At 44.2% G+C, this 24,744-nt stretch overlaps 1 protein-coding gene across 2 annotated transcripts in view; it reads right to left on the bottom strand.

Annotated features, from left to right (window-relative positions):
* LOC105670711 (uncharacterized) overlaps positions 1–24,744 on the bottom strand; it is a 181,318-nt gene that overhangs the window by 119,342 nt on the left and 37,232 nt on the right. For both annotated transcript variants that reach the window (XM_067347570.1, XM_067347572.1), the window contains exon 2: positions 11,035–11,079. In XM_067347570.1, the coding sequence (XP_067203671.1) occupies positions 11,035–11,079 (45 nt within the window). The remainder of the gene's footprint in view (positions 1–11,034; positions 11,080–24,744) is intronic.

Below are 24,744 nucleotides of genomic sequence, written 5' to 3'. Positions count from 1 at the left end.
CGATGAATCAGCGGTGGTAAAGGTCAGACGGATGAACGTGCACTTGAAAGGTCAAGGCAAGAGGCAGGTGTCGAATGGTGGCGTCGGCAAAAAAATTTATATAAGCGGAACGGTCAGTCATGCCAGCTTCAATCTGACCGCTTTAAAAGTTCCGCGATGATGAGTTCATGCAAAAATATCTAACTACACAATAAAATCTGCTCGCGATGACGTCACACGGCGAGAATTTGAAGATTGAGACATGTATCGGGTTTCCACCGTATCATTCTCCGACGATTTCTTTTACGTTTGTCTAACATTTCGTCGGCTATCATCAATCGTATTCCAAAGAAATAAAAATTAATTTACGACAGATAAACAGGCGACATTTTAACACGCGGAAGAGTCTCCTGAATTCGAAGAGATACGGTGACGACTTATTTAACATTCCTGTGAGACGCGCGAGACGACCTCATTCGAGCAATATATAAGCGACATTTAATTAAATGTTAAAACGTGTTATGACAGCGCGATCATTTTGCATAGAATATGTCGTCGCGGTTCGTCGCGCGATGATGCTTTTCCATCAGAACGGGCGTTGGAAAGAGGTGAGTTGCATCGTGCCAACGAAATACGAACACCGCCGGTGCTTATCAAGTATTTTTTCGGCGCTTGAAATCCGCAATTTACGGCGCGATTTTTGGCATTAATATTCCGCCGGGCTCACATGACGCAGCGCGCTCTTCATTTTCGTTTATCGCCCGCGCGCCAACGCGCACGGATATTTAGGGCCTAATGTAATCCAATAATTTATCCGGCGGGAGAAGCGGGAGAGCGTAGGTAGAAATGTAAAATCCTCCAATTTAGGCTGGTAGTTTATATGATGCGGAGAGCGCGTCGCGTCCGATGGAAACGTCCAAATCTCTCCTCTCGATGTTAGATCGATAATTTATACGCGCTCAACGCGGACACCGAGGGAAATTTAAAACGTCACACTTAACGAGTAAATTTATTTCCAGAAATTAAGGAAAAGATGTGAGCATCATCTCACGATCAACTCGCAGTACCTTAAAATAGATATATTACGTATCAATAAATTACGTATCAATTTCGGGAAAGTCGTAATTGAATGGAAAGCGAATATGAATATAAATCAAGCATGAATATAAATGGGAGGCTAAATATTTGTGAAAAGCCCATTACATAAGCACGTTTGGACAGCGACACATGTAGAAAACGGTCCGTCAAGATTTTTCTAATGCACAGTTGCGACTTGTAGAATAGAGAACACAACGACTTACATAAGTAAACTGTCAAAAATAAGTGTTTCTTCTGAAAAGTAACGCTAAAAATTAATAATTTATAACTGCAAGAGATACTTGGTTTGTAAGCCAGCAAGATGTTATGCAAGATCTTAATATCGGTATCTTGCGAATCTTACTGTCAGATATTATTTTACTTTATTTTACTAATTTATGATCCAATTATTCTTCTTATCGTTAATCACAAATTGCCAAATTACAGTTTCATTTTCTTACAAAAAGTATGCGAATACATAGGCTATTTATATGTCGTTGGTCGAACATTCACCATGGGAACTCGAACGCACCGAAAATCCTTGAGGAAATCGTCGGTGCTTATCGGCGTGACGAAACCGCGGCACGCATAATCGCCGCGGGAAAGAGGTAGCGGAGCGCAGAACGCACGGAGGGTGGTGAGCGGGCGAAAGGAGAGGAGCGACGGGGGCACGCACGGTGCACAAAGTGCAATTTCACAATTTTTGCCTCGTAAAATGCGAGCAATGAGCGATGTAAAAATGAATAACTGGAGAAGCGTTCACCCGCGGAACGCCAACGAGTCGGTGGTGTACCTTTCGCGTTTTCTCTCCGGCTCCCTCGATCGTCTGTCTCGCTTGTGCCAGTTTCGTCGGTGGTGGCTGCTAGAACGATTTTTATCTTCCGGGTAGAAAAGATTATCTTTATTTACGAGCAATCTGCGGTATGGGCAAATTGTTTGGGAACGAGTTGAGGGGCCGCTTATTTAAAAGCCGTAAACTATTCAATACGCGGACTCACTGAGGTCCCTCCGCGCAGCGAAAGTGTGAGAATGCGTATGTGCGTCGCGGTCGGAAGTGATCTCCCGCGGGACGAATGCCAAACGTGAACGAGAGCTGAGAGAAGCGGCACTTCTCGGCGTGGCAGTTTTTCTCCTGCGCTTGTTTAAGAAATATGATAGCATTGAGCGTGACAAATAAGTACCTATGTATATGTGGTAGTAAAAAAAAGTGCTCGTGCAGCTCGCCGGAGAAAGATGAAAACAAACGGAAACGCAGTCGAGCAGATAAGTGAAGCATCACGCGCGAAGAGGATTCGATGAAAAAAGTACGCAAGATCGCTGGCCGGCGCGGAGATTTCTATATCTGTGTAACACTATCATGACTCCAAATGACATAGCAGCCAACAGCGGCGTTTGCAACGGCAAGACATTTTCCGTTTTTTTAAACAAAGATAATGCTCCGCGTCAAATGCTTCCACCGTGGAATTTAATTTTTTTTCAAGCTACACTGAAGTAACGGCCAATCTAATTTCGAGTCAAACGAGTAAACAACAACTTTAATACTTCAAGAACGAAGGTAGGAAAAACTTGCATCGCGTGAAATGCCATTTGAAAATTCCACAATTCTGAATCAATTTCAATCGTTGGTCCAAATTGTCCATATTCTCGACGTATTCTCTGTCGTAAGACAAGCTGTCGTCAAAAGAAGTGCGGCGGAATTGCAATTCGAAAGCTGAGTAAGCTCTAGAAATGAAATACAATTAAGGAAACCAGAAAGAGGCGTAACGTCGTAAAATGCGAGACGCGCGAAATGCTACATATCGACACTCGCGAACTGCACCCAGGATTAATAATGTCGGCGTGCCGGTCGTCGAGAAACGGGCGAGAGAGAGGGAAATGCAGGAAGAGACGAGAAGGAAGATGAAGAAGAAGAGGCAGAAGAAGACGAAGAAGAAGAAGAAGAAGCGGGAGAGGAGAGGCAAGGTAGAGAGAAGAGCAACAAGAGGTGCAGCCTCGGGTGCCGGGCGGGGCTCAGATGTTTATCCCGGTCGACCTCTCTTCCCCCCGGTGCCCCTCTTCGTGGTCCCCGATGTTGCCCCCTTCACCTCCGATTCTTGCGGAGAAGGAGCGCGCCCTCGGCAATCCGGTGTTGCGGAGCGTTGCATCTACGTTATGCGTGCTCTTGTTGCTCGGATGCACTCACAGTGGCGTCGCAACCGTCTCCGTTCTCTCCGATCTGGCGAACGGAAATATGACAGGCTCGATTGCGAACGAAAGCTCCTATTGCACGCATTTTATAAACACCGGTACATCGTATAGAAACTCGAAAGATTAACAGTCGGAGAATTTCGATGCACAAATCGAAACTGTGAATAAATTAGCGAATGTTACCCCCGAATATATTATTTAATTAATATACTAATTTCTGTTGTTGTAATATTCATTGATTAGTAGTTAATATTGCGCGGTGTATATAAATTCTAATTATAAGCTTTTCGGTTTTAGTAGAGTTTTAAACAGTTTGGTATTCTGCCTGCAGCTAGCATAGAAATCTTTCATTAACACTTCTATGATGTCAAACAGGCTATTAGTTGCGTTATTTTAAGAAGATGTAAGGCTGCTGAAATTAGCGCATTTTTGAGCGATCTTTTTCTACCGTTAAACGCTAATTAACTCAATATACAAGTAAATTGATGCGATAATATCGATTATGTTTGAGGATATTTTCGGAATGTGCAAAAATTTTCAGGGAAGGAGGTCAGCTCGAAAAACTTGGGCATGACATCGCGGAGAATGATGTAGAACGGCTCGGTTCGACAACCGTATCGATCGTAATCGAAACGACCGGAAAGGAGACCGGAGCAGGCTGAGGTCTTCGGCTTGTGACGAGGCGTCGGACGGTCGGCACACTTGCAAAAAAGCAACGTTAATCAGACACTTCGTATCGCCTGTACTCAGCTCCCGGTGAGCCGAGCGATCTAGCTCACAGCAGGTTCTTCGCGGCAAAAAATCGATGAATGAACTTACGCCAGAGCGGATGCTTCGCGCTCGAGTTGACCGGCGACGGCGCGGTTTTACGAGTGTCCATCACGCATATCTTCATCGTTATTTGTTAAAATACGATGCTTTTCGCTTCCTCGAAGTTAAAACTTCATACGTAAAATGTAATCTAAATTAAAATAATTAAGAAGAAAAGGTGGAACTATATTAATATATTGCACGCGTTTTACGTCTATAAAGTTAATCGTTCAATTATAACTTAATAAAAATAATTGTTTAGTTTTTTACGCTTCTTTGAGTTCTCGAAGTAAATGAAATACTTGAGATATATCACTGATCGTAACTTATCATCGTCCGATAGCTTTACTTTCTCTGTTTGTGTTAAAACTAAGTTAATTTCTGTCAAATAAATTATATTCTTCGTCGAACAGTAGTCTAATCTTTTCAATGCATATGTATGAAACACGGCTCGCAATTATCGCTTCGCAATTAACTTCAGCCACCACGAGTTAATCTCCTTTCCGACCGCATCTCTTACTTTATCTTTCTGCCATCGTACCTTCTCGGTATTAACACAATAATACAATTATTCTTCGGCGTTGGCGATTCCTTCTGCGCGGACCAACGCGGCGATCGGCCGATCTATCGATCAATGACAACACCGTCGCATACAAGCGCAAACGAATCGAAGCTAATCATCCGCCAACACCGTGCGCGCGGCGGTTCCATCGCGATAAGCGCCCCGGCGGAGAGTTCGAGGCGGAGAGCTACGACTCCGATCGTGAATCTCTCTTTCTCTCTCCTAGAGATTCGTCCGTAGGATGGTTTCATCGAGCACGTATTCCGCTGATGACGCACTTCCGGCCAAGTGAACCCTCGCGGTGGCCCCCGTGATAATTCCGGAGGATCGAGAGAGGAGCGAGAGAGATCCATCCACCGTGACTCCGTGGCCCCGTGACGACCCCGAAGAGATGTTTGCTCTTGTTGCGGTGCTATGCGCCGTAGCGACCGGCGGCTGTATGGAAGTGCAAGAAGAAGAAGAAGAGAAGATGAAGGAGAAGGAGGAGAAAGAGAAAGGGAGCAGAGAGAAGGAGAGAGAAAGAGGAGGGCAAGGCGAGGAGGATCAAGGAAGAGCAGCGAAAGGAGCAAGAAGTCGACGCGGTGATGAGGTGGGGCAGGCCAGGGAGGGGGACGAGGGGAAAGAAGGTGGAGGACGGGTCTTGATCCAACGCCTAGCCTCCGAAGGAGCTCGCTCGAGCGCCTGATGTGGTAGCGGTTCGCTCATCATTGTAATTACTTCGCGAGGATGTACCAGTATATTGGATCATTATCGACCGCTCCATATCTACCACCTAGCTCATAAGTATAGACTTATGCTCCCGGTGCGCCCGGGCGGCGATCTGCGCGTCTCTCCTCTCTCTTTTTCTCGCCCGTATGTGTACGCGCGTGTACCTATATACGCGAGAGTGCGTGCGCGGGGACACCGAAGGAGAGGCGAACGGAGGAGGCGACGGGGGAGGAGGGGAAACGCACGATCGGGGCACGTACCGGCTAACGACTCGTTCGTACGGCTCTCTGATCAAACAACCGCGGCAACCGGAGCAGCTTCTTAAAGGGCCCCCGCGAGTGTCGGCGGAGAGACCCCATTCTCGCGAGCATCCGTTTTCGCGGAGGGCGATGACAGTGGCGTAAACGGATGAGCGACGTTGATAAATTTCGTAATATTTCATCTACTGCTCCGCCCATCCTAAGCTCCGCGGCATTTCTCGGTTACAGTTCGAGGAAAAGAAAAATTGAAAAAATCATGATGCAATAAAAACATACGGAATAAATCATTTTTTTAAACTTGTCTACAAAAAACGTGGATAATTTGCGGATGAAAATTTCCGAATGTAATAATACTTTTATTGAATATAATTCTCTTGTTCTCAAAATATATTTGAATATCATATTTTATCCCGAAGAATATTTGATTTATAGATTTATTTCAAGAATGCCTGTAACATCGATCGATAGTTTGATGAGCTTTTAAAGAGCTATTAATATACATAAAATTCATAAAACATTAATGCGTGTAAAATTATTAGTTGCGAGATGAAGTGTGCATCGCAATAAGTATATGCCGCACACCGGAAGCGATCACTTGTACCGTGGCTGATCGATTAAAGGATATAGCGCAGTAATTGTCGTTACGCGGTGATCTATGGGCTATAAAACAGAGCTATAACTGCCTACTTTTATTGAGAAAAAAGAGAACTCTTATGCTTTTAATGTTGTGCTAGGATCTACATCCAAACTCAAAACTCTAACCTTAGCGAATAAAAAGCTATATTTTTATCAAGTTTTTATTTCCATTACAATTTTCTATTGTATTTATTTTATTATTTATAAATTATCACCTAAGATCAATAATTTGATTCGTTTTTTTTTTTAATTCTGTTAAAGATTTTAATAAGGGAAGAACAGTTTTAACAAATTATTTTTCTGAATACACAGGATATACATTTGCGTTAATCGTTTATAAACTAGGAGGAAATCCGTTTACGCAAGTGTACTCAGCGTGGAAGTAAACGGAAGAAATTTGAAGGAAACATTAATCGCGGGGGAACGTAACGAGGTTAGTTAATTGCAGAATAGAATACGTTATATGCGCCGGAATCGCCTGATTATACAAGCGTTGATCTATTAATGTATATTGAACCGCAGTTATCATTACGCAATGATTTATCGCCTATAAACTGGTACAGTAATATTTATTTAAGCGCATATCCGCGACAACCGAAGAAAATTACTTTATGTCATATGCACTCGCGGACATTAACGGACATCCATTATCCTCTCTCTTCTGAAATAAACAACCTAAACTAAACACCTCGCACGTTGCCTGAAAATCATTTCGCGTCATAGAATCGGCCCTTTGGAATGCCGTTGAAACTTGATAGCGAGGCTGTCGGTCCATGCGACGCGACCACGAAAAAGGACTAGGCTTCCACTCGAATGATAATCGCCGCCGACACACGGTCAACACGTCTCGAAGTACGCCTTGGCGTCTTCTTCCCCCCTCGCTTCCCTAAGAACTTTGCAGTTTACTTGACTTCTTTATGCTACGCCGTTTCTCGATTCGATGCTTGGTCGCATCGAGGAAACATAAATCTCGGCGAATGTCACGCACGCGCGAAAATTATGGCAGCCGGAAAAAGGATTCCTCGGCATTAAAAGCATCGAATTTGCATCAAAATAAAGCTTCGTGGAAAATAATGCTGATGTGTGTAACAAAGCGTTGCTGTTAAGAAAGTTACGATTACGATCTAGATGTACATGAATCAAATAGCAAAAAATTTTAGATGATTTGTTAAACACAGAAAGTTGATCTCAGAGATACATATTCCAAGTATGAAATTAAAATTGCTGCTCGGAACAACGCTGTTTCGTTCAGTATTTATTCCGTTCAATACCGCCGATAAATTGCTCCGAGTTAAATGCACGTACGAAGATTCCCGACGAAGATGTGTCGTCCGTCTATCTCGTATCTCGAAAAGCAACAGGCGCAAGAGCCAGGCACTCTCGCATTCCCCGGGACCTGCCAACCCCGCGACCCGGCACGACCGTTAGACCGGAATCCAAATCGAGGATCAGAATCCTGCAGGCCGGGACGGCCGGTCGCGGGATCGATCCGGGACGCGCAACGGGAGCCCGCGGAGGAAGGAACGGGAGCGTATCGAGAGATGCAGGCTTCGATAATCCTTCAGGGTAGGTCGGTGCACATCGTGCTCGCCGAGTCTTGCCTATCGGAGAGGTGAGGCGCTCTCGACACGGAGGAAGGAAAGGGGCATCCTTCTCCCCGCTTCCCTCCCGCTCCGTCCCCCCCACCGCCCCCCTCCTTCTCGCGCTCTCATCGTCCGCGTTTTCGCTCCCGCTCGCTCTCCCGCGGCCGACCTACGTGGAGATGCTCAGGTGTAAAACCGTTGATTGCCACGGCGCGGTATTTTCTCTTTGTACGGCGATGGTAGCGGTGGGCGTGCCGGGCACGACCGAAGGGAGAGACGGCCAAGGCCTTCCTCATCGCGCGCTACCGCGATTATGTTTATTATACTTCGGCAGACGCGTGTGCGTACGTGCGCGTACTTACATACGGTCCTCCCCCGGCCCTTCGTACGCGCGCCACGGCATCCTCCTCGTCGCGAACGTGAGGACGCACCGTGTTCTGCAGTCGGAGTGAATGGCGATAGCTACCGTGAGGACGTGCTCGCCCGGACTCGACTTTGTTTTAGAGTCCGCGAAGGCGACACGCCTCGCCTCATGCGAGAGAGAGAGAGAGATCACGCCTGATTGCGCGGGTTTAGAGAGGATTGGTCGCGCGCACACGTAGGATTAACTCTCCGTACTCATCTAATGAGTGATCGTGTGCGGAGGACGAGGCTTACAAGAGAAACACAAAGGCGCGTCAACTATAGCGTTAAGAGTTTCGCCCAGAGTGCAATCAATCACAACATGATTAACATTTTAATGTTATTGTGCGAGACACAATGGGTGTAAGTCTCTCGATACAGAGGATCGCATATTTAATAGCAAGTTTACCTCCTCTTCTCTTTGTTATATAATAAACATGTGATATTAAAAAAATATTAAAATACTTATTTCCTCCGCTAAGGAAAAAAATTTAATTGTTTTCGAAGTATTTTTAATTTTTGTAAGAAACGGCCGGAAGTGATAATATTTTATCTCATTAAGTTGTTAACGACTTAACAGATAGAAAAAAAATATTAGAATATTATTAGAGGCAACATCGGAGTACACTCGAGGCGACTTGCTAATCACGCGTTACGTCCTTTCGTGGCTTCGAGAAGAGATCGATCATCGCGATTCATAGCGACGGTAACGAACTCCGCTCCCGTCATCGGCAATAACGCTTGAGCGTGTACGCGCGTATGACGCCCGAGCGACGCGTCGTCGTCGAGGATGAGGCTGTGTTAGAATTCCATCGAGGTGGAGCCTTGACATTTCGTGGCCTGGAATCGACCGGCATAATTGATCGGCTTCCGCGGCTCCGACGAATGACCATGCTATTCCATTCCGTCCGTTACGGTTACGATGAACTGCGCCTTACGACCTCGCGCCGAGCGACGGAACGCGGCCGCGGCCGGCTCCGTGAACTGGATTCCAGCCTTTCGCGGAACGAAAAGAAGCCGAACCGATCAAATTGGACCCTTAGGAGGTTTCAAATTGCGCGACACCGAGTAACGGCGAAAGAAGAAGGTCGCGAAATTATAGCGAATCAAAGTAATATTGCGGAAGTAACTCCAAGAGTCATAAACGACGTATATTAGATTTTATGTATCTCGTAATAGTTCGTGCCATACAAGTTATATGATACAATATTGACAGGACGGTATAAATGGATACTGCGAGAGATAAAGATAAATTTTATAATAATAAAAAGTTAGATACTCCTATCATTCGTACATATATTATTTCAATATTCGAATATAAAATTATCGAGCAGTTAAAAATATCGTTCATAATTTGCAAAATTTACGTAAATTATCTAAAGGAAGAATGTTATTGCAATATCGTGCAGTGCACCTGATATTCTTTTCGATCCGTTGTCCTGGTATTTCAATGAGCGTCGACGCGAATTCAAGGAGTAACGAGAAAAGTGCCCACAATTTTCAAGCAAAGTGGGCGATACCTATTATTAGAATTGCTCCCACAATGCGTTCCGGCTAAACGGACACGCAGCACGGCAAATATAACGCTCGACGGCGGACAAACGACAAACAAATGCCACGAGTGCTGCAATTTTCTGTCGTTAACGACCGACAGTGCCTTAAATCCGCGTGTGCAAGCGCACCAATAACGGTCGCCTTGGCGTACTAAAAATTTTATAGCGTCGCGTTTATCGACAGGGGAATGGCGTAGGCAAAATCTTGTTTAACAAAATAATGACTACAATTATTCTACTTTACATTTGCCCGCTGCATAGCGCAAACACGATACTCTCTCGCGAGTGGGAGCCGTTGCCTCTCTCCCCTCGGCAATTTACCAGAAGTAATCGTCGATCAAGAAGAGTTATAACTACCGGATTGTCAGCCACTCGCCAGCATTGAACTCGCGTTTTTTTTCCAGCTTCGCCGGCGGCGCGCTGACTAGTTAATGTTTACCGGGCCTAATTGCCCATCTATCATACTACGTATTTTGAATTTCTCACATACTTAGATGTTAAAGTGTTTCATTTTACGAAGTCTAAAAAAGTTACGATGTACACTTCATTACAGTGAGTTAATATAAAAAAAAAAAAAAAAAAAAAAAAAAAAAAACATGTAGGCATTTATGATGTCTCGCTAATGGCAATCGAACGCGTTTATGTAGCTCAGAAAATGCACGGATATAATTTAAAGTAGCGCGAACAAGAAGGTCTGTCGCGTCTTCCAGCGATTGAAGATGATTGCACGCGTCTATATTCCTCTCTTCTTCCAAGACCCGCTAATAAAACTCATCTAACCCCGTGCGCGCGGCGCCTGGGGTGCATGGTATAGAAAAAGTCGCTCGCGTGGTTCGTGTCTCGACTCGTTCAATTTACATAAACATGTACTCATTGATTGCCGGACCAGATTGTCCGGCGCGTTATTACTTCTACGACCGGTTAACTTCACCGCGGGACCGCGAATAATCGTTAAGCCCTAATCGCTACGCACGTAACGCCGACCTCGCCCGATAGATACGTGCGCGATGTACGCTCGGTGCGTATGAGCTAGCGTCGTCGGCGCCCACATAATCGCACGAATCAACGGACGATGATTCTAACTTCCGACATTCGAGAAACGACGGCTGTTACGTTACTTTGCTTACATTGAACGCGCGGCCACGATTATCGCGGTGGATTATCGCGGAAGAAACGGCACATCGGCCATAAAATAAATCAAGGATTACGCAGATTGCATAATGATATTTAATATTGCATGAGGAAAAAGCAGCCGTATAGCAAAGATAAGTACTCACCGAAATCATAGGCAAACGAGCCTCCGTCGGAATAGTTGTACAATCCTGAAAAACGAAGAAAACATAAATAGTAGATCCAAAAATTCATTTTTATATCAAGACTTTAGTCGCAATTTCTTCTCTCTTTTTTTTTTACTACTGCATTTTATATCTTTTTCCGACTTCTCATTAATCAAAGTATTCTTATGCATACGATAACTAATCAAGAGCACCCTTTAAAAGGATGGAGCGCGCATCGATCGATCGATCGATCGGCGAGTATCGCGCGCAAGTACCGCGAGTGCTAGATGGTAGTCCGGAGCACCACCCACGAAGCGGGGCTACTTAGCATGCACGACCAGCCAGGAGGTACCTACCTACCTATCTGACAAGGTTAACTAATACAGCTTCCACCGATCGCGCGCGGTCTCTTGATTAGAAATACGTCGATAAATCAGAGAAAGGAAAGACGCGCGGAAGAGCACGGTGCACATCGGAGATAGCCGCGCGAAAGAGGAAGGCGAGGAGAAGAGAAGGAAGAAAGGAGGAAGGAGAGTCACGGAACGTGGCATTCCACGTAATTGTCCCGCTTATAAGCCTGCGGGATAAAACAATGAATATACACAATGACGAACGAGCCAATTGTAAATCCGATGAATTGAAAATTTAGCAAATAAATCATTGATATCAATAAATTACTCAAATAAAAATAATTTACTAATTATACAGTGCTTGCTGTACGATTTTCTACTAATATCTGTACACTAAAATTTATCTCTAACATTGGAATGTATTATTATAATTTTATATCCCTTATTTTTTCGTACATTTATGTGCTTTGAAGTTAATTACTGTGATATGAGATTACTTATTATACGATCCTTTATTATATAAAATAAATACTAAAACATTCGTTTAAACTATCTTAATAATTATAGTACTTCTTCTAGTAGCTCCGACTATAGACATACTGCTTGTTCTGTTATATGCAACTGCGCTTCGTACAAGCACAATTTTATGCGGCGGTAACGAGATAATTAAATGAATATAATCAACGCGCTGCCCCCTGAGTCGTCGTTTAATTGGACGTTACGCCCATCAAAGCACGTTGCTTCCGCTGCGGCGCGGATGCTGCGCATCGCAAATATTTCAGGAAGAGGGAATTTCACAGCGGGAAACTCGCTACTGTAGTTTCTAACATTTACAAATACTTTTCTTGATGTACATAAATGTGATAAATCTGATAAATAATAATTAGGGATCAGATAAAAAGTTTGAATATTTTGTCCGAGTTGCTGGAATAATTCAAATGTAAGCAATTAAAACAGCAAACAGAAATATCGCAAAACATTTATAGAGATATTTCTCTCAATTAGAAAATTACTTTAACAAAGATATGAAAATTTTCCAAATCGAAAAAATGTTATAAACTAATATAACTGGCGTCCTAAAAGTTTTTTTATTATTAAATTAGAATAACTTCTTGCGTGTAAAAGACTTTGTGACTAGTATAGTATGCAAAATAAAAATATCTGCAATTTATTTCTTATATCTCTAAAAAGATTAAAAATTTATATAGCAATAATGGCAACATGTCCACGCGATTTCACCGCGATCGCCACTGATGCAGGTGATTTTCGCGCTTTTTCCGCCGTCATACTTCTCATCGCCGACAACGTGCGCGCAGGACGAGCGCATAATCATTCGCGCGGCCTGGAAAGGCCGGCGCGAATACGCGCATCGAGCGTCAGCAGGCGAGATTCCGCTCGTTCTTACGCGGCGAGAGCATATACGCGAGAGGCCATAGATTACTGTTTTATGCCGCGATGAAACTATCTCTAGGCTAGGTGCGGCCCGGCACGTTCGCCAGCCTAGGCCGACGAAAAGGAAAAAGCCACCGCAGATTTCCCTCGCGCCTCGCGGCGGAACCGCTCAGCCGCGGCGGGCGAGCAACGCTCTTCTAGATGCTTCGGGGCCGCGCAGGTACCATTGGCGGCGCGGCACGGCACGGCGGTTTCAAACTTCAAGCCGCGGTTACGTTCCTTTATCACGATGGTTTTGCCACCTCGCCGCTAGAAAGGAACGCGGCCTCGTGCACTTACCCGCGGATCATAAAATACGCCGTAACCGTAGTATTCGCAGCATGCGCCGGAGGCCTTGCCGATTTATTCGAGATAAAAGAGCGGAAAAGCGTTTCAAGAGAACAGAAAATCTAGAAACATCTTAACTAAAAAAGTTAAGTACTTTATGCATAAGCTACATGCGTGGAACCGGTTGAAAATTATAGAATCGTGACACTTGTAATTCAGCGCAAGTAAATAACTAATTTATTTGTTGATTCTATCTAAATAAATAAAACAAGACTGATCATACTTTACGAAACTTGAATTTCTAGATTATAATCATGATGAAATTGCATTGATAAAAGATAAAATGACTGACAGACATTTCCTCTGCCTGTCCGAGATGTAACATCTAATATCTTAACAGCATAAATGGTTCTATCGAGATAAAACATAATTGATTTTACCGATAATCCAATTTTGCATAAACCACTCAGATAACTTGATGTATCACTTAAGGCCGACCTCTGTACTTAAGCCTTTATCTTATCGCCTATGATGAAGTGTGCGTAATACAGTGCGTTCTATAGACGAGAAATTTATTTCGTGAAAGCAGTACAGTTAGACCGAATCGATCCATAAATTCCTACGCAAAGAAAAACACGCGAGAAGAAACGCGTCCGTCTCTCCCGCATAGCTTCGTACGAGCGTGAAATAATCGCGGGAACGATCACTCGCGATAAAATAGATTTTCTTTTGTGCCGTGACTCACAGTTACGGAGCATTTACATTCGCGCACCGCAACATCAAGAACAAAAGGAATTAGAGCGAACGCGCGAGCAATCGACCCTCTCGCGCGAAGCTCACCCTTCGCTGTGCGCGCTATTCGCCCTCTTGCCGCTTTTGCATGTTTTTGTTAACAAGAACTTTTTTAGTCTGCTCGCGCGTGTCACGCGGGAACAAGAGACACCCACTCGGCGCTCATTAACATCGGCAAAAACGCTTGAAAAGAAAGCGGGCGTCTACATTAGTTACACTGGCATTTGTATATTAAGCACCGCCGATCATAAAGTCAAATATTCTCGTGCCACGCGCAAGCCCGGTAATTTTCCGCGCATTAAACAACATGAGTTTACGTCCCGCAATTCCGTATGAATCTCACGATTTTTGCAAACAGCCTGATGCTCGTAATAATCTGAAAACTGGATAATATTTACTTTTACAAAAATAACAACCTTTATCAACATTACTTCTTTAATTATTATTTTTAATATCTTAATTTTTTTCTCATTTTTATTAATACTAATGATCAACTAGCATTGACATATTTTAAACATTTTTTATTATCTATTTTAACAACCGTATTTTAAATATATTATTTTATTGCAAATTTCTAAAATTCTAAATTGAAAAACAACTATTTAAATAATTGAGATTTACATTCATTTCCATCGAGATTAATTCCCGATAATGTATGAGGTCGGAGTGAAAGGTCAGAGATCGAGGACTGAAGTCGAGAGAAACGTATCGTAACGGATGAAAGACTATAGACGAGAGAGAAACAAGCACGTGGCGTGGGAGTCCACGGGGATGGAGCGAAGGGAATGAACGAGCACGCGTTGTGGGCGGATCTCAAGGAGGTGGTGGAGGTTAAAGAGGCGGCGTTGGTAGGAGCTACCTCAATATAAAACCAGAACTACGAATACCGATTCGTGTTTCTCGTCTTTTGCATCGTGCACACTTTTGTCCGTAATGTGCACATTATGCCTAAATTATCGAAAATGTCAAATTCATTGACGGATCCTTGATTCAGGGTTTCACAGTATAACCGATTGTTAAAAGGCTTGGCAAATTTTTTTGGCTAATTTTAAATATTTGTTTTGAAAATTACATAATGCGCAGAAATAGTACTTTCCCTTTAATATCTTGACGTGAGACTCCGAAAATTGTTAGCTGTAAGCTTCGAAAAGTCACCGCTGTCATACCTCGTAATCAGTCGTTGATTATAGGTTATCAAGATATTCTTTGAAATTTCGATGATCCGACAAAGTATAGAATTAATAAAATTACGCTCGGCGTGATAATTCAGGAGGTGATGGAATCGCACATTGAAACCTAATTTACATTTTCCTACGTATTGAGAGATTGAGGAGGTCTGTAATTGGTTCGTGGAGTAACATGTAATTTCTACGCGAGTTTCACCTAACGAGACCTTTCAGGCTCCGTGGATAAACGTAGGGTTAAGAAACGTTCCGCGTAGCAGGAAATGAAGTACTCAGATAGGGCCTTCTCCGTGCACCTGCGGATAATGACGTGTCGCGACAATTTTCCAGTTATTATGTCTGCCACGGCGTTTCCGGCGAAATCAACGGCAAAAACTAACGAGGTAAACCATAAATCATTCCCCGTCGCGTCGTATCTGGCGGAATCAAATAGTTAAGTTTATTGAGTTAACCCTTTAGAATCTACAAGTATGATGACGAAATAATGTGGCCATTCTATCGTGTCTTAGATAATTTCATCGCAATTTATAACTAATTTTCGGAGAAATTCAGACATGAAAGTGCGTAGAATTTTGAAATCTGTAATAAACAAATTTTATAATAAAAAATTATAAAACGTGATGCGGTTATCGTCAATTCGCTAATCCAGATACTTCCTATGGCTACCCTTTCGAGACGAGATTTACATACGCTTGGCACCAGCCGCGTCTGATTGCTCGTAATTAGCGACGCGTAGCCCGCGCCCACGCCGGGTCACCGGCGGTACGGGACGGACGAAGAAGGAGAGAACGATCCCCGTTAACGAACCGTGGTGTAAGGTCATACACGGACCGGCGCGTGACCCACAGTGTACCTACGCACGTATGCACCTACGCGCGAATGAGATGTATACGCAACCTTCCTCGCCGCGTAATCAAGGGAACGATTCACTCCGTGATTGTAATGCAAGCCGAGGCTACCGACGCGATAGCGATCCTCTTCATTAGCGGCGGTATTTACAAATCTAGGTGGGAGTGGGACACCCACAACTAAATATTAATATTGTTTGCATTAATCGCGTTTATCGCCAAGTCAGTTATATATATTAAAAAAAAAAAATTGTATTTCGCAAATTTATAACGCTTGATAAAACATTAATTAAAAAATTGTGCGTAGAAACTTTGATGCAATTGCCAACAAAATCGCTATTCGTTCTCGAACTCAATTCTGTTTGTGTGTAATTGGTGCAGATGCATGTAGTAAATTATGTCATTACGATTAATTTTTATCGCTTATTTAAAATTCGTTTACGGATCATTAAGCGATTTGCGAGGACGGCGGCTTGCCCACGATTCCCTGGAAAGGCGCGCTTGATAGCTCATCATTCCCGCTTTATTTACGATTAACTCGAGAGAAACGTCGCACGACACGGATAATTAAAGCGGTAAACCGGAGACGCGGGCTTTCATAAGAGGAAACGTCACGCACACCCATTACGACGTTCGTCTCACGAATATTTAATCACGCGACCATGCGAATCAATATCAAACCGCACGACACTGACCCTGACGGACGGCCGATAACGAGCATAGCTGTTGTTTAATCAGCGCTGCGATATCAGTCGCAGCTTTCAGTCGAGGTCGAGTGAAAGCTTTGACCTGGCCATTAATGTGCGTTTCAAATTGTGTCGAAAAGATCGACGGAATCGATCGACCGAGCGTCGGCATCGTTTTGCATAGAATAAAAGAGCCATGATTCACACATACGTGCGCGAGCGAATCGATCGAACGTCTTCATCGCGGCGCGTTTCGCCGCTCGTTGCCGGCGACCGATCTCGCAAGCGATTTAATTCCCAACTCGGTTACGTGCACGCGATAAAACGAGTTTATTGCCGGCACTCGGAATAATTTATCGTCATTGTCTCCGTCGGACTACGGCCGTAATGTGCAATAATGATTTTCAAAGGGGAGAAGAAAACATTACGCGCGCCGCGCCGTTATTGTGTAGTAATGGCGATTTACGAGCGATTGCCGAGGCGTCAAAAGGAGCGTATTCTTATTAATAGTGAGTAGGATAACTCGTCCGACAATGCGCGCGATAAAGCATGCTTACGTGACAATGCGCGTCATCGCTGTGACGACCCATGACATTAATAATATAGACGACAAATTTACAATTTAAAAGTTACGATATTAGAGACTAATCAAACGTATAAAAACCGTTATACGGTTCTACGTCTGAAGTATTCTAGGGAAATACAAGTCGAATCAAAAGAATACTTATTGTCTTTTATTTAGATATAAATAAATAAAAAAGATTATCACAAATAAGCGAATCGGTACTTTTCTACAAATTCCAACTTGATTTTTTAATCCACAAGCTATTGACATTTTTTTAAATAATGTGCAATTGTTTTTCTCACAATAAAGATATTATTTAATCATCATATTGATAACAAAGATGAATATACATTATCGTTGTTAAACATTTAAGTAATTAATTATCTGGATAATATTTTTTATCCAACATTCTAACAGCTATAGTAAAATTCATATCAAGCCATGTTTGCAAAAAAATAAAATAAAAAATTCAAAGATTGTCGTCGTGTATACTCACTTCTCCCAGTTGTTATCCTGATTAAAAAGTCGAGAACTATATCACACTCGTTGCGTCATTATTCAATATCACACTCGATATTAAACACGCGATGCAACACACGCGTCCGCACCAGATGTACTCGTGAAATGCCGAGCAACATCAATGCACCAACACAAAGACACACCGACGCGCGACAAAGGCACTGTCTACCGCACGACACACGCTGTAGAGAATTGGCGAAAAGCCCGATAACGTCCTTTACCGTCCTTTACCGAAGCTCGCACCCTCCTTTTCTCACTCGTATTTTTCCGAACCACGGCGCGACTCTCATTCGTCGCGAGAGTCTCGCACTCGAGTCGGTCACGAAGTAGAGTCGGGGCTCTAGGTACGCTTGGTAGGGGTCTGCACGGGGTCTCGAGAGAAACTGGAAGGGGGATAAGGTCGAAGGTCAGGGCTATGCCGTACGACCCGTGACCCCTGACCCTCTCGATCCCTCCGACCTGGCCGACCCGCTCTTTCTCTCTCTCTCTCTCTTTCCTCCTCCCACGTCCTCTCCTCCTACCACGTCGTTTCCTTCTCATCGTATCCGCACAGCTCCGTTTCTCTCTCTTTCTTCCTTTCTTCATCTCACCCGTCTTTCTCTCTTTCGCTTTCTTTTTCTTCTTTTTCCTCTCACAAATGTCAGCCGACGCGGCAGCCGCACAATGCGAGTTATACACGTGTGCAAAACGTATATATATGAGTCGCGTAAAAGTCGACGCACACGTGGAGAACAATCCGGCAGAAAAAAAAAAGGCAAGCGTGTTCTCTCCACCATCACGTCTTTCTCTGTAATACCGCATCTGACGTAATCCCGTTTCGTGAGGTGATCGAGTCATGACCATGTCGTGATATTTTTAGTTTTCTAAAAGTCGTGCTTCTTTTGTGCGTGAACCGAGAGAAATAACTCATTTAAGTACATTAATATATCTGATTGAACGTATTCCACTAATGAATATAACAAAAGATAAAAGAACAGAAAAAAACTTATTTATGTGTGTTTCTAAAATAATATTGCTAAGTGTTGCGTAATGTGTCGTGAGGCGATTTGTCCGTAAATGTTAAGAAATAAATTATTCTCTCAATTGTTCTACATGTAAGTACTTATAACTTCTTACGAGTAACATCATTTACAATGCGACCCTCCGTTTGACTAGAGCGGATGTTTTCAACGACGATAACTGCGTTTGCTCGCCCGAGTGCATGAAAGTGAGCCGCTTAATATGGATGTGTGCGGAAGACCCCCGCTTTGGACCTCTGAACTTATGACCCTCCTGCATCGAGACCATCAGCAGTAGCGAGCCGCTCCGCCGACTCGTGCAGGCTGAAAAATTTCATGCTACGCGCGTGAATGTGGCCAATTACAATCGAAGTGCCCATTATCTCATCAAGACTGTTTCGGCTTCGCCTTCGTCGGCGTGCAATGTGCGCGCCGTTACAAGCGTTAAGATTGATTCATTATGCCCTTCGTACGCCGCGCCTGCTACGCGAAAGATATACTCGTTAAGACACTTCTTCGGCGCCGCTTTTCCGTGCCACGGCCGACGCCGCGACGGAATGCGGCGTCGATCGTAATTAGGGTGTTGCTGTATGGAAGTCGTGAGGGCCCGCATAAAAAATGAGAAATGGGAAATTGAGCGTACGTTGCTGAATTAACTCGAAATTAACTCGGCGCGGGACGATGCGCCGCGTGCGTTAGCATTTTTCTAATGATCCGGAATAATTAATAAAAAAGTCGAATCGCCTTGGCCGTTGACCGGCGACCCCGCGTCCGTAGCAATAGACGCGAAGCCGACCGGCTACTTTGATCGGAAGGAAACTTTCGCGCTCCGCGCGCGTAATTGTGGCCAATTACCATGGAACTGCCCATTACATCACCGGGATTTTTCACGGCTGCTTTCTAGCCGCGTTCGATCGCGGGAGTGGGCTTGACATTTTTATCGTTTTATGCAACTAATATACATTATTAGCTCCACACTCCTTGTATTGAGCTTTGATGAAGAATGAATGTCTTAAAGAGAAGATTTATTATATTGATTGTCGATTACAGTAAACAAAATTTTGAGCTTTGATGAAGAATGAATGTCTTAAAGAGAAGATTTATTATATTGATTGTCGATTACAGTAAACAAAATTTTAATTTAATACCTAAATTAAAATCTTCTTCAACTGAATTCTTTCCATTTCCCTAAAAACTTCAACGATAAATAAATTTATAAGTACATAAAATTTTGTTAAAGAAAAGAAAATTAGAAACAGAAACAAATATAATAATTGTGATAATTTTTTTAATGAACGTAGACAGTAGAGCGAGTCAGTATGTAGCCAGACACATTGCTCAAGTGCAAAGAGATATTATTCGTCTCCCCATAAAGTTTTCTTTATTTCATACTCTCAGATTTCTACGCATGATACACTGATTTATACTATTTATTATTATTATTTTACGTTTTCAATATCGCAATTCGCATCGCGGCTGCCGACGGTGCTAATTTCGAAAACGAAATGAATCGGGCTCGAGCGAACGCGTCGTAACTTTATTAAACAGGCGATAGCGATTAATACACCCCTATAAATACTCCCGGCTAATATAAATTGCGGCGAAAAGGAAAAAGCGCAGACATGCGGAGGATTCTTCTTTGAGAAATCACGCACGGACTCACGCGGCGAACACGACCGCACGCGCTCGGTAATGCCAATTCTCGAGTCACGAAAGCCAGAAGGTGAGTAAATCCATCGCGGAACGATGAAAAGAAGGAGCATGATCAAGCTCGTGTTTCAACCACACAATTATGGTTGCTATAATAATCTTTATTAAGCGTTCTAATTTTCAAGAATTTTTCTCTGTTTTAAAAAATACTTCAAAAAATATAGAAATAATTTCGATATTTTGTCTCATTATTTTCCTCCAAAATTTTCACTAAATATATTAATCAATCTTTAAATATATGTGTGTGTGTGTGTGTGTGTGTGTGCGTGTGTGTAGACTTTTAATTTTGTTGAAATTCGGGTCCACGAAGTAGCGTTGTACGAACTGTAGACAACCGGCCGTTTATTTGAGATTGGATTTGGCCGCTTGAGTATTCGTTCGGTGTTTATAAATCCAGTCATCCGCGAATGCGGTTGCCCCCAGAATCTATATTTACGACGAGCTCTCGCGGGTCCCAAGTTTCAAGACGCCGTCCGGCGTTAATCATATACGGCGGGTTACCACGTAAAAGCGCCGAACTCCGCGAATTGATGATTCCTAATTAAGGTCCGGCGGCACAATTAATGAGACGCGCTCCGTTAATTGCGACGATCAATAAAAAGAGGGTGGGGGTGCGGTGGAACGGGAGGACAGTGTCGCTCGATAAATGTTTTCGTGCTACCGTACGTATGTACGCGCTCTCCCGCGGGTCCGCAATCCGGGGCCGAATGCCCTCCCCGGCCCTGCCACGACGAAAGAGGCTACGGAGAGCGCCGCCGGAATTTCTCAATTCGATTTCCGTCCTGAGCGCTCATTAATTGCGGCCAGCTCCTTAAGAGGCGAAACGAAAGCACCGCCGCGATGCACTCGAGAGTCGCGCTTTCTTAATTGGATCGCGAGCACGGTGCATATTCGTACACCAACAACGGAGACGTATGGTTTTTTTTATGCTCGGCGTGTTTTGCGAATTCTCTCTCTCTCTCTCTCTCTCTCTCTCTCTCTCTCTCTCTCTCTCTCTCTCTTTCTCTCGTGGAACGTGATGATCTCACAGCGAATTCAGGATCTTGAACTCTCGCGCGCTTATAACTTGTAATACTACCATCGTGAAATCCTGAGAGCATTTATCTCAGCAAAAGTAAATTTACAGATTTCGACGGCACACGAAAATTATGATAATTGTGTTTTCGGGTAGAATTCAAAGCTTGAAATTGAATTCACCGAATTGTTAGTAAAAATACCACTTAATCTTATAATCTTTCCCCGCGGTACAACATCTGCACGGCTTCATGATTGACAGCGATCTTATCGCCGTCTGCGAAATATCGGCATTCAATAGCACATCTTTGGAATCGGGTGACGTTGAGTGTGCAGAAGGCAATTCTGCACGACGAGCGCATCGGGAATTTGAAATCGTCGGCAGGTCGGAAGACCGGAGGGTGTACCGTCTGGGACTCCGCGACAGGTCGGCTTCTTTTTTGACGAGAAGAGATTCCGCCGAATCGAGACGAATAAATTCCGACCGTGACAAAAGGAGGTACGCTCTTATGCGAGCCTAATAGCCTCGATCCGGCTACCGCAACGGACGAGCGGACGGACGGACGGACGGACGGACAAACGCCGAATCCACGTATTCCCTGCTCCTGGAAGCCGCACCTAAATAACGACCGAGGCTCCAAGTTTCTGCCTCCGACGCAGCCAATCGGCAGGATGCGTCGTTTGTCAGCATCCACGCTCGCTCTCTCGTCCCGCCAGCGGCGGAGAAAGAGAGCACGGTACGCGATCTTGTCTCGAAACGTTTCGCGGTACCGGACCATGTAAATGAAAAAATGTAAATTGGCCCAATTGCCCTTATGGATCGCGTGGCCCTTCGGCTACCGAGGGAGCACACCTCCGACACCGAAAAAAAAAGATCCGCGACTTTGCGCGCGCACCTGCATAGCGCAGATGTATTCTGGAATTCGGCAGTTAATGACACTTGTATTCGTCGCGGTTGTACGATGAAGACATGCATTAGCGTTTGATGTGGTGCGGTAGGTAGCAACTACCCACATTCGGTTACACTGCTCCCATTCATACATGCAGCTTATAATTTCGCGCTAACTTAGAATCATACGGGAAAGTAAAGCGATGTAAACGCGGCACTTATGCTGGCTGTTTGCATACCCAATGGCCGCTTGCGGGCGCGGAGAATGCAGAAATTTGCGTGAGTCGAAAAAAATCTTTCTGAATGTCGAAAATTGGGAATCGAATGCATCGACGATCGGAGCGAAATCCGACGATGTAAATGAAAAATATAAATTGGTCCGATTGCCGTTACCGATCTCGGTCTCTCGATCCTGCGGGGGACCTTCGGCAGAGCGGAAGAATCTAAAAAGCAGGGCCGACCGCGAGGCGACAGGGGGAGGATGAGAAAAAGAGAGAGACGCGCGGCCTTTCGCTAGACTGAAGAGACAATGCCATTGTTTTTAGACTTCAAAGGGACCTGGCCGCTCGCGAACTGGGCCTTTGCTCTTGCCGTCGCCCCTAAATTCTTCTACGTCAACCCGCGGTCCCCGTAAACCGAGTCTCCCGGACCGCTCTTCTTCTCCTCCTCTTTCTATCCGACCGCCACACGCGCTCCCTCTTTCCACTCTCTGCATTATGTACGAACGCGGCTCGAGGGGACGTTCGTTAACCCTCCCAAGAGGGACACGAGTTCCGTCCGTACCTTCTTGCAATTCCTCCTATCCGCGGTTCCGTGTCCTTCGATGGGATGTTAATCGAGGCCGCTTAATTGATCGTCCGAAGGAAGCGCCGAGGGTCACCGAACACACAATTGTGCTTTACATTATCGAACAAATACAGAACTTCCAGGAACAGCAGCCGGCAATTATTGAGCAATCTCAATCTCTTCGAGAAAGTAAAATTGATAAACTGAAGAAAAGAGATGCGAGCGCAATTATCCGCGTCGCGCAAATGTATCTCATTTAAATATAAATTTTCAACCAAAACGTTTGACTAAAAATTGACATCTGAATGAAATATAGCTTTATAATATATTTAAATAATTTTGCGCTGCACACACGGATAACTGCGTTTGTTGACCATTAATAGCTTCTTTTTTAACTTTTTGAGAAAGTCATTTCGAGGCAAATTAGGGGAAAAAATTACGAAAGAAATATCGCCGCTGTTAATGGGTGTTTCGAGCAAACGACCGCTGTACCCGCGCAGTCACAGTAAAAAAAAAAAAAAAAAAAAAAAGATATTCGACGACTTTACACTCAATCGCTGCTTTTCGCAAACCGCAGCGAACAAACGCGTTTATGGCACACTTTCGCCGCTCGCACGCAACGCAACGGAGGGACGCGTTGTCCGAGCGAGCTGCACCGAAGGGAGAAAAGGGACGCGAAGCGGACTTCGCCATGCATCCGCAGAAGCCGGCGGGCAAAAGCACGGTAATTGCTGCGCTGGCGCGGCCTTCGCTCCAATAAGCCATACCATATGCTCTTTCGAGAGCCGCGCCGCGCGATGCGGCAGCGGGGCGTGGAGAACCGCGGCGACGGCAAACGGAAGATGCGAGTCCCGGGGAAGAAAGAGAAAGACGCGCTCCTCTTCTCTCGCGCAACAGTCTGCTAACGCGAGCGGCGCGTACGTTCCTCTCTCGCGCGTATGTAAATGCGTATTGTCTTACGTCGCCGATAAAAAGACCTCCGCCGCGCCGGCTGCATTACCGGAGCCCCGCAGTATATTAGCCCTTTGATTTATGCCGGATCGCCATATAAGACCCACAATGTCTCTCGGCGAGGCGGTCGGAGGCGTGCGCGAGCCTCGATAGCTGCGAAGAGCAGCTATGAACGTGTTCGGTGTTTTCTAGTGCTTCGGAAATCATCTCCACGGCTCTCAATTGATTCTTTCTTCTCCCGCAACGCGCGTAAATGTCAAGACCTTCCTTTTAATCCTTTCCACGTGTATAAGTTAATTTTTTTCTAATACTATAAATAATATTATTTATTTTTATATCTAACTTTTACAACGTTTAATTATTATATCATTAATATTATAAAAAGGTTTTAACGCGCGAGCATTATTACGCTTTGTACATATAGCGGGTCTTTGTAGAAATGCCGATTATGACCATCTTGATGAATTTTACGACTGGAAGATACTCTATATAATTTCTTGTTTAAAACAGCGCATAAAATAGAGAAATAAATCACGAACAATATAAAGAGTCGTAACGTCTTACGGTTATGCGGCGAAACGACGTTAAAATTCTTATCTGACTAATTTCAAGAGCACGCTTTTCTTTACTTTCCAAGGTAGATCTATACCGCGCTCAATATGGTCGAGAAATAGCACAGAGAACAATACCAAACATAAT

Source organism: Linepithema humile, chromosome 1 (genome assembly GCF_040581485.1).
Source record: "Linepithema humile isolate Giens D197 chromosome 1, Lhum_UNIL_v1.0, whole genome shotgun sequence".
Classification (NCBI taxonomy): Eukaryota; Metazoa; Arthropoda; class Insecta; order Hymenoptera; family Formicidae; genus Linepithema; species Linepithema humile.
Note: the sequence above shows the minus strand (reverse complement) of the source record. Positions and strands in the feature narration are given on the sequence as shown.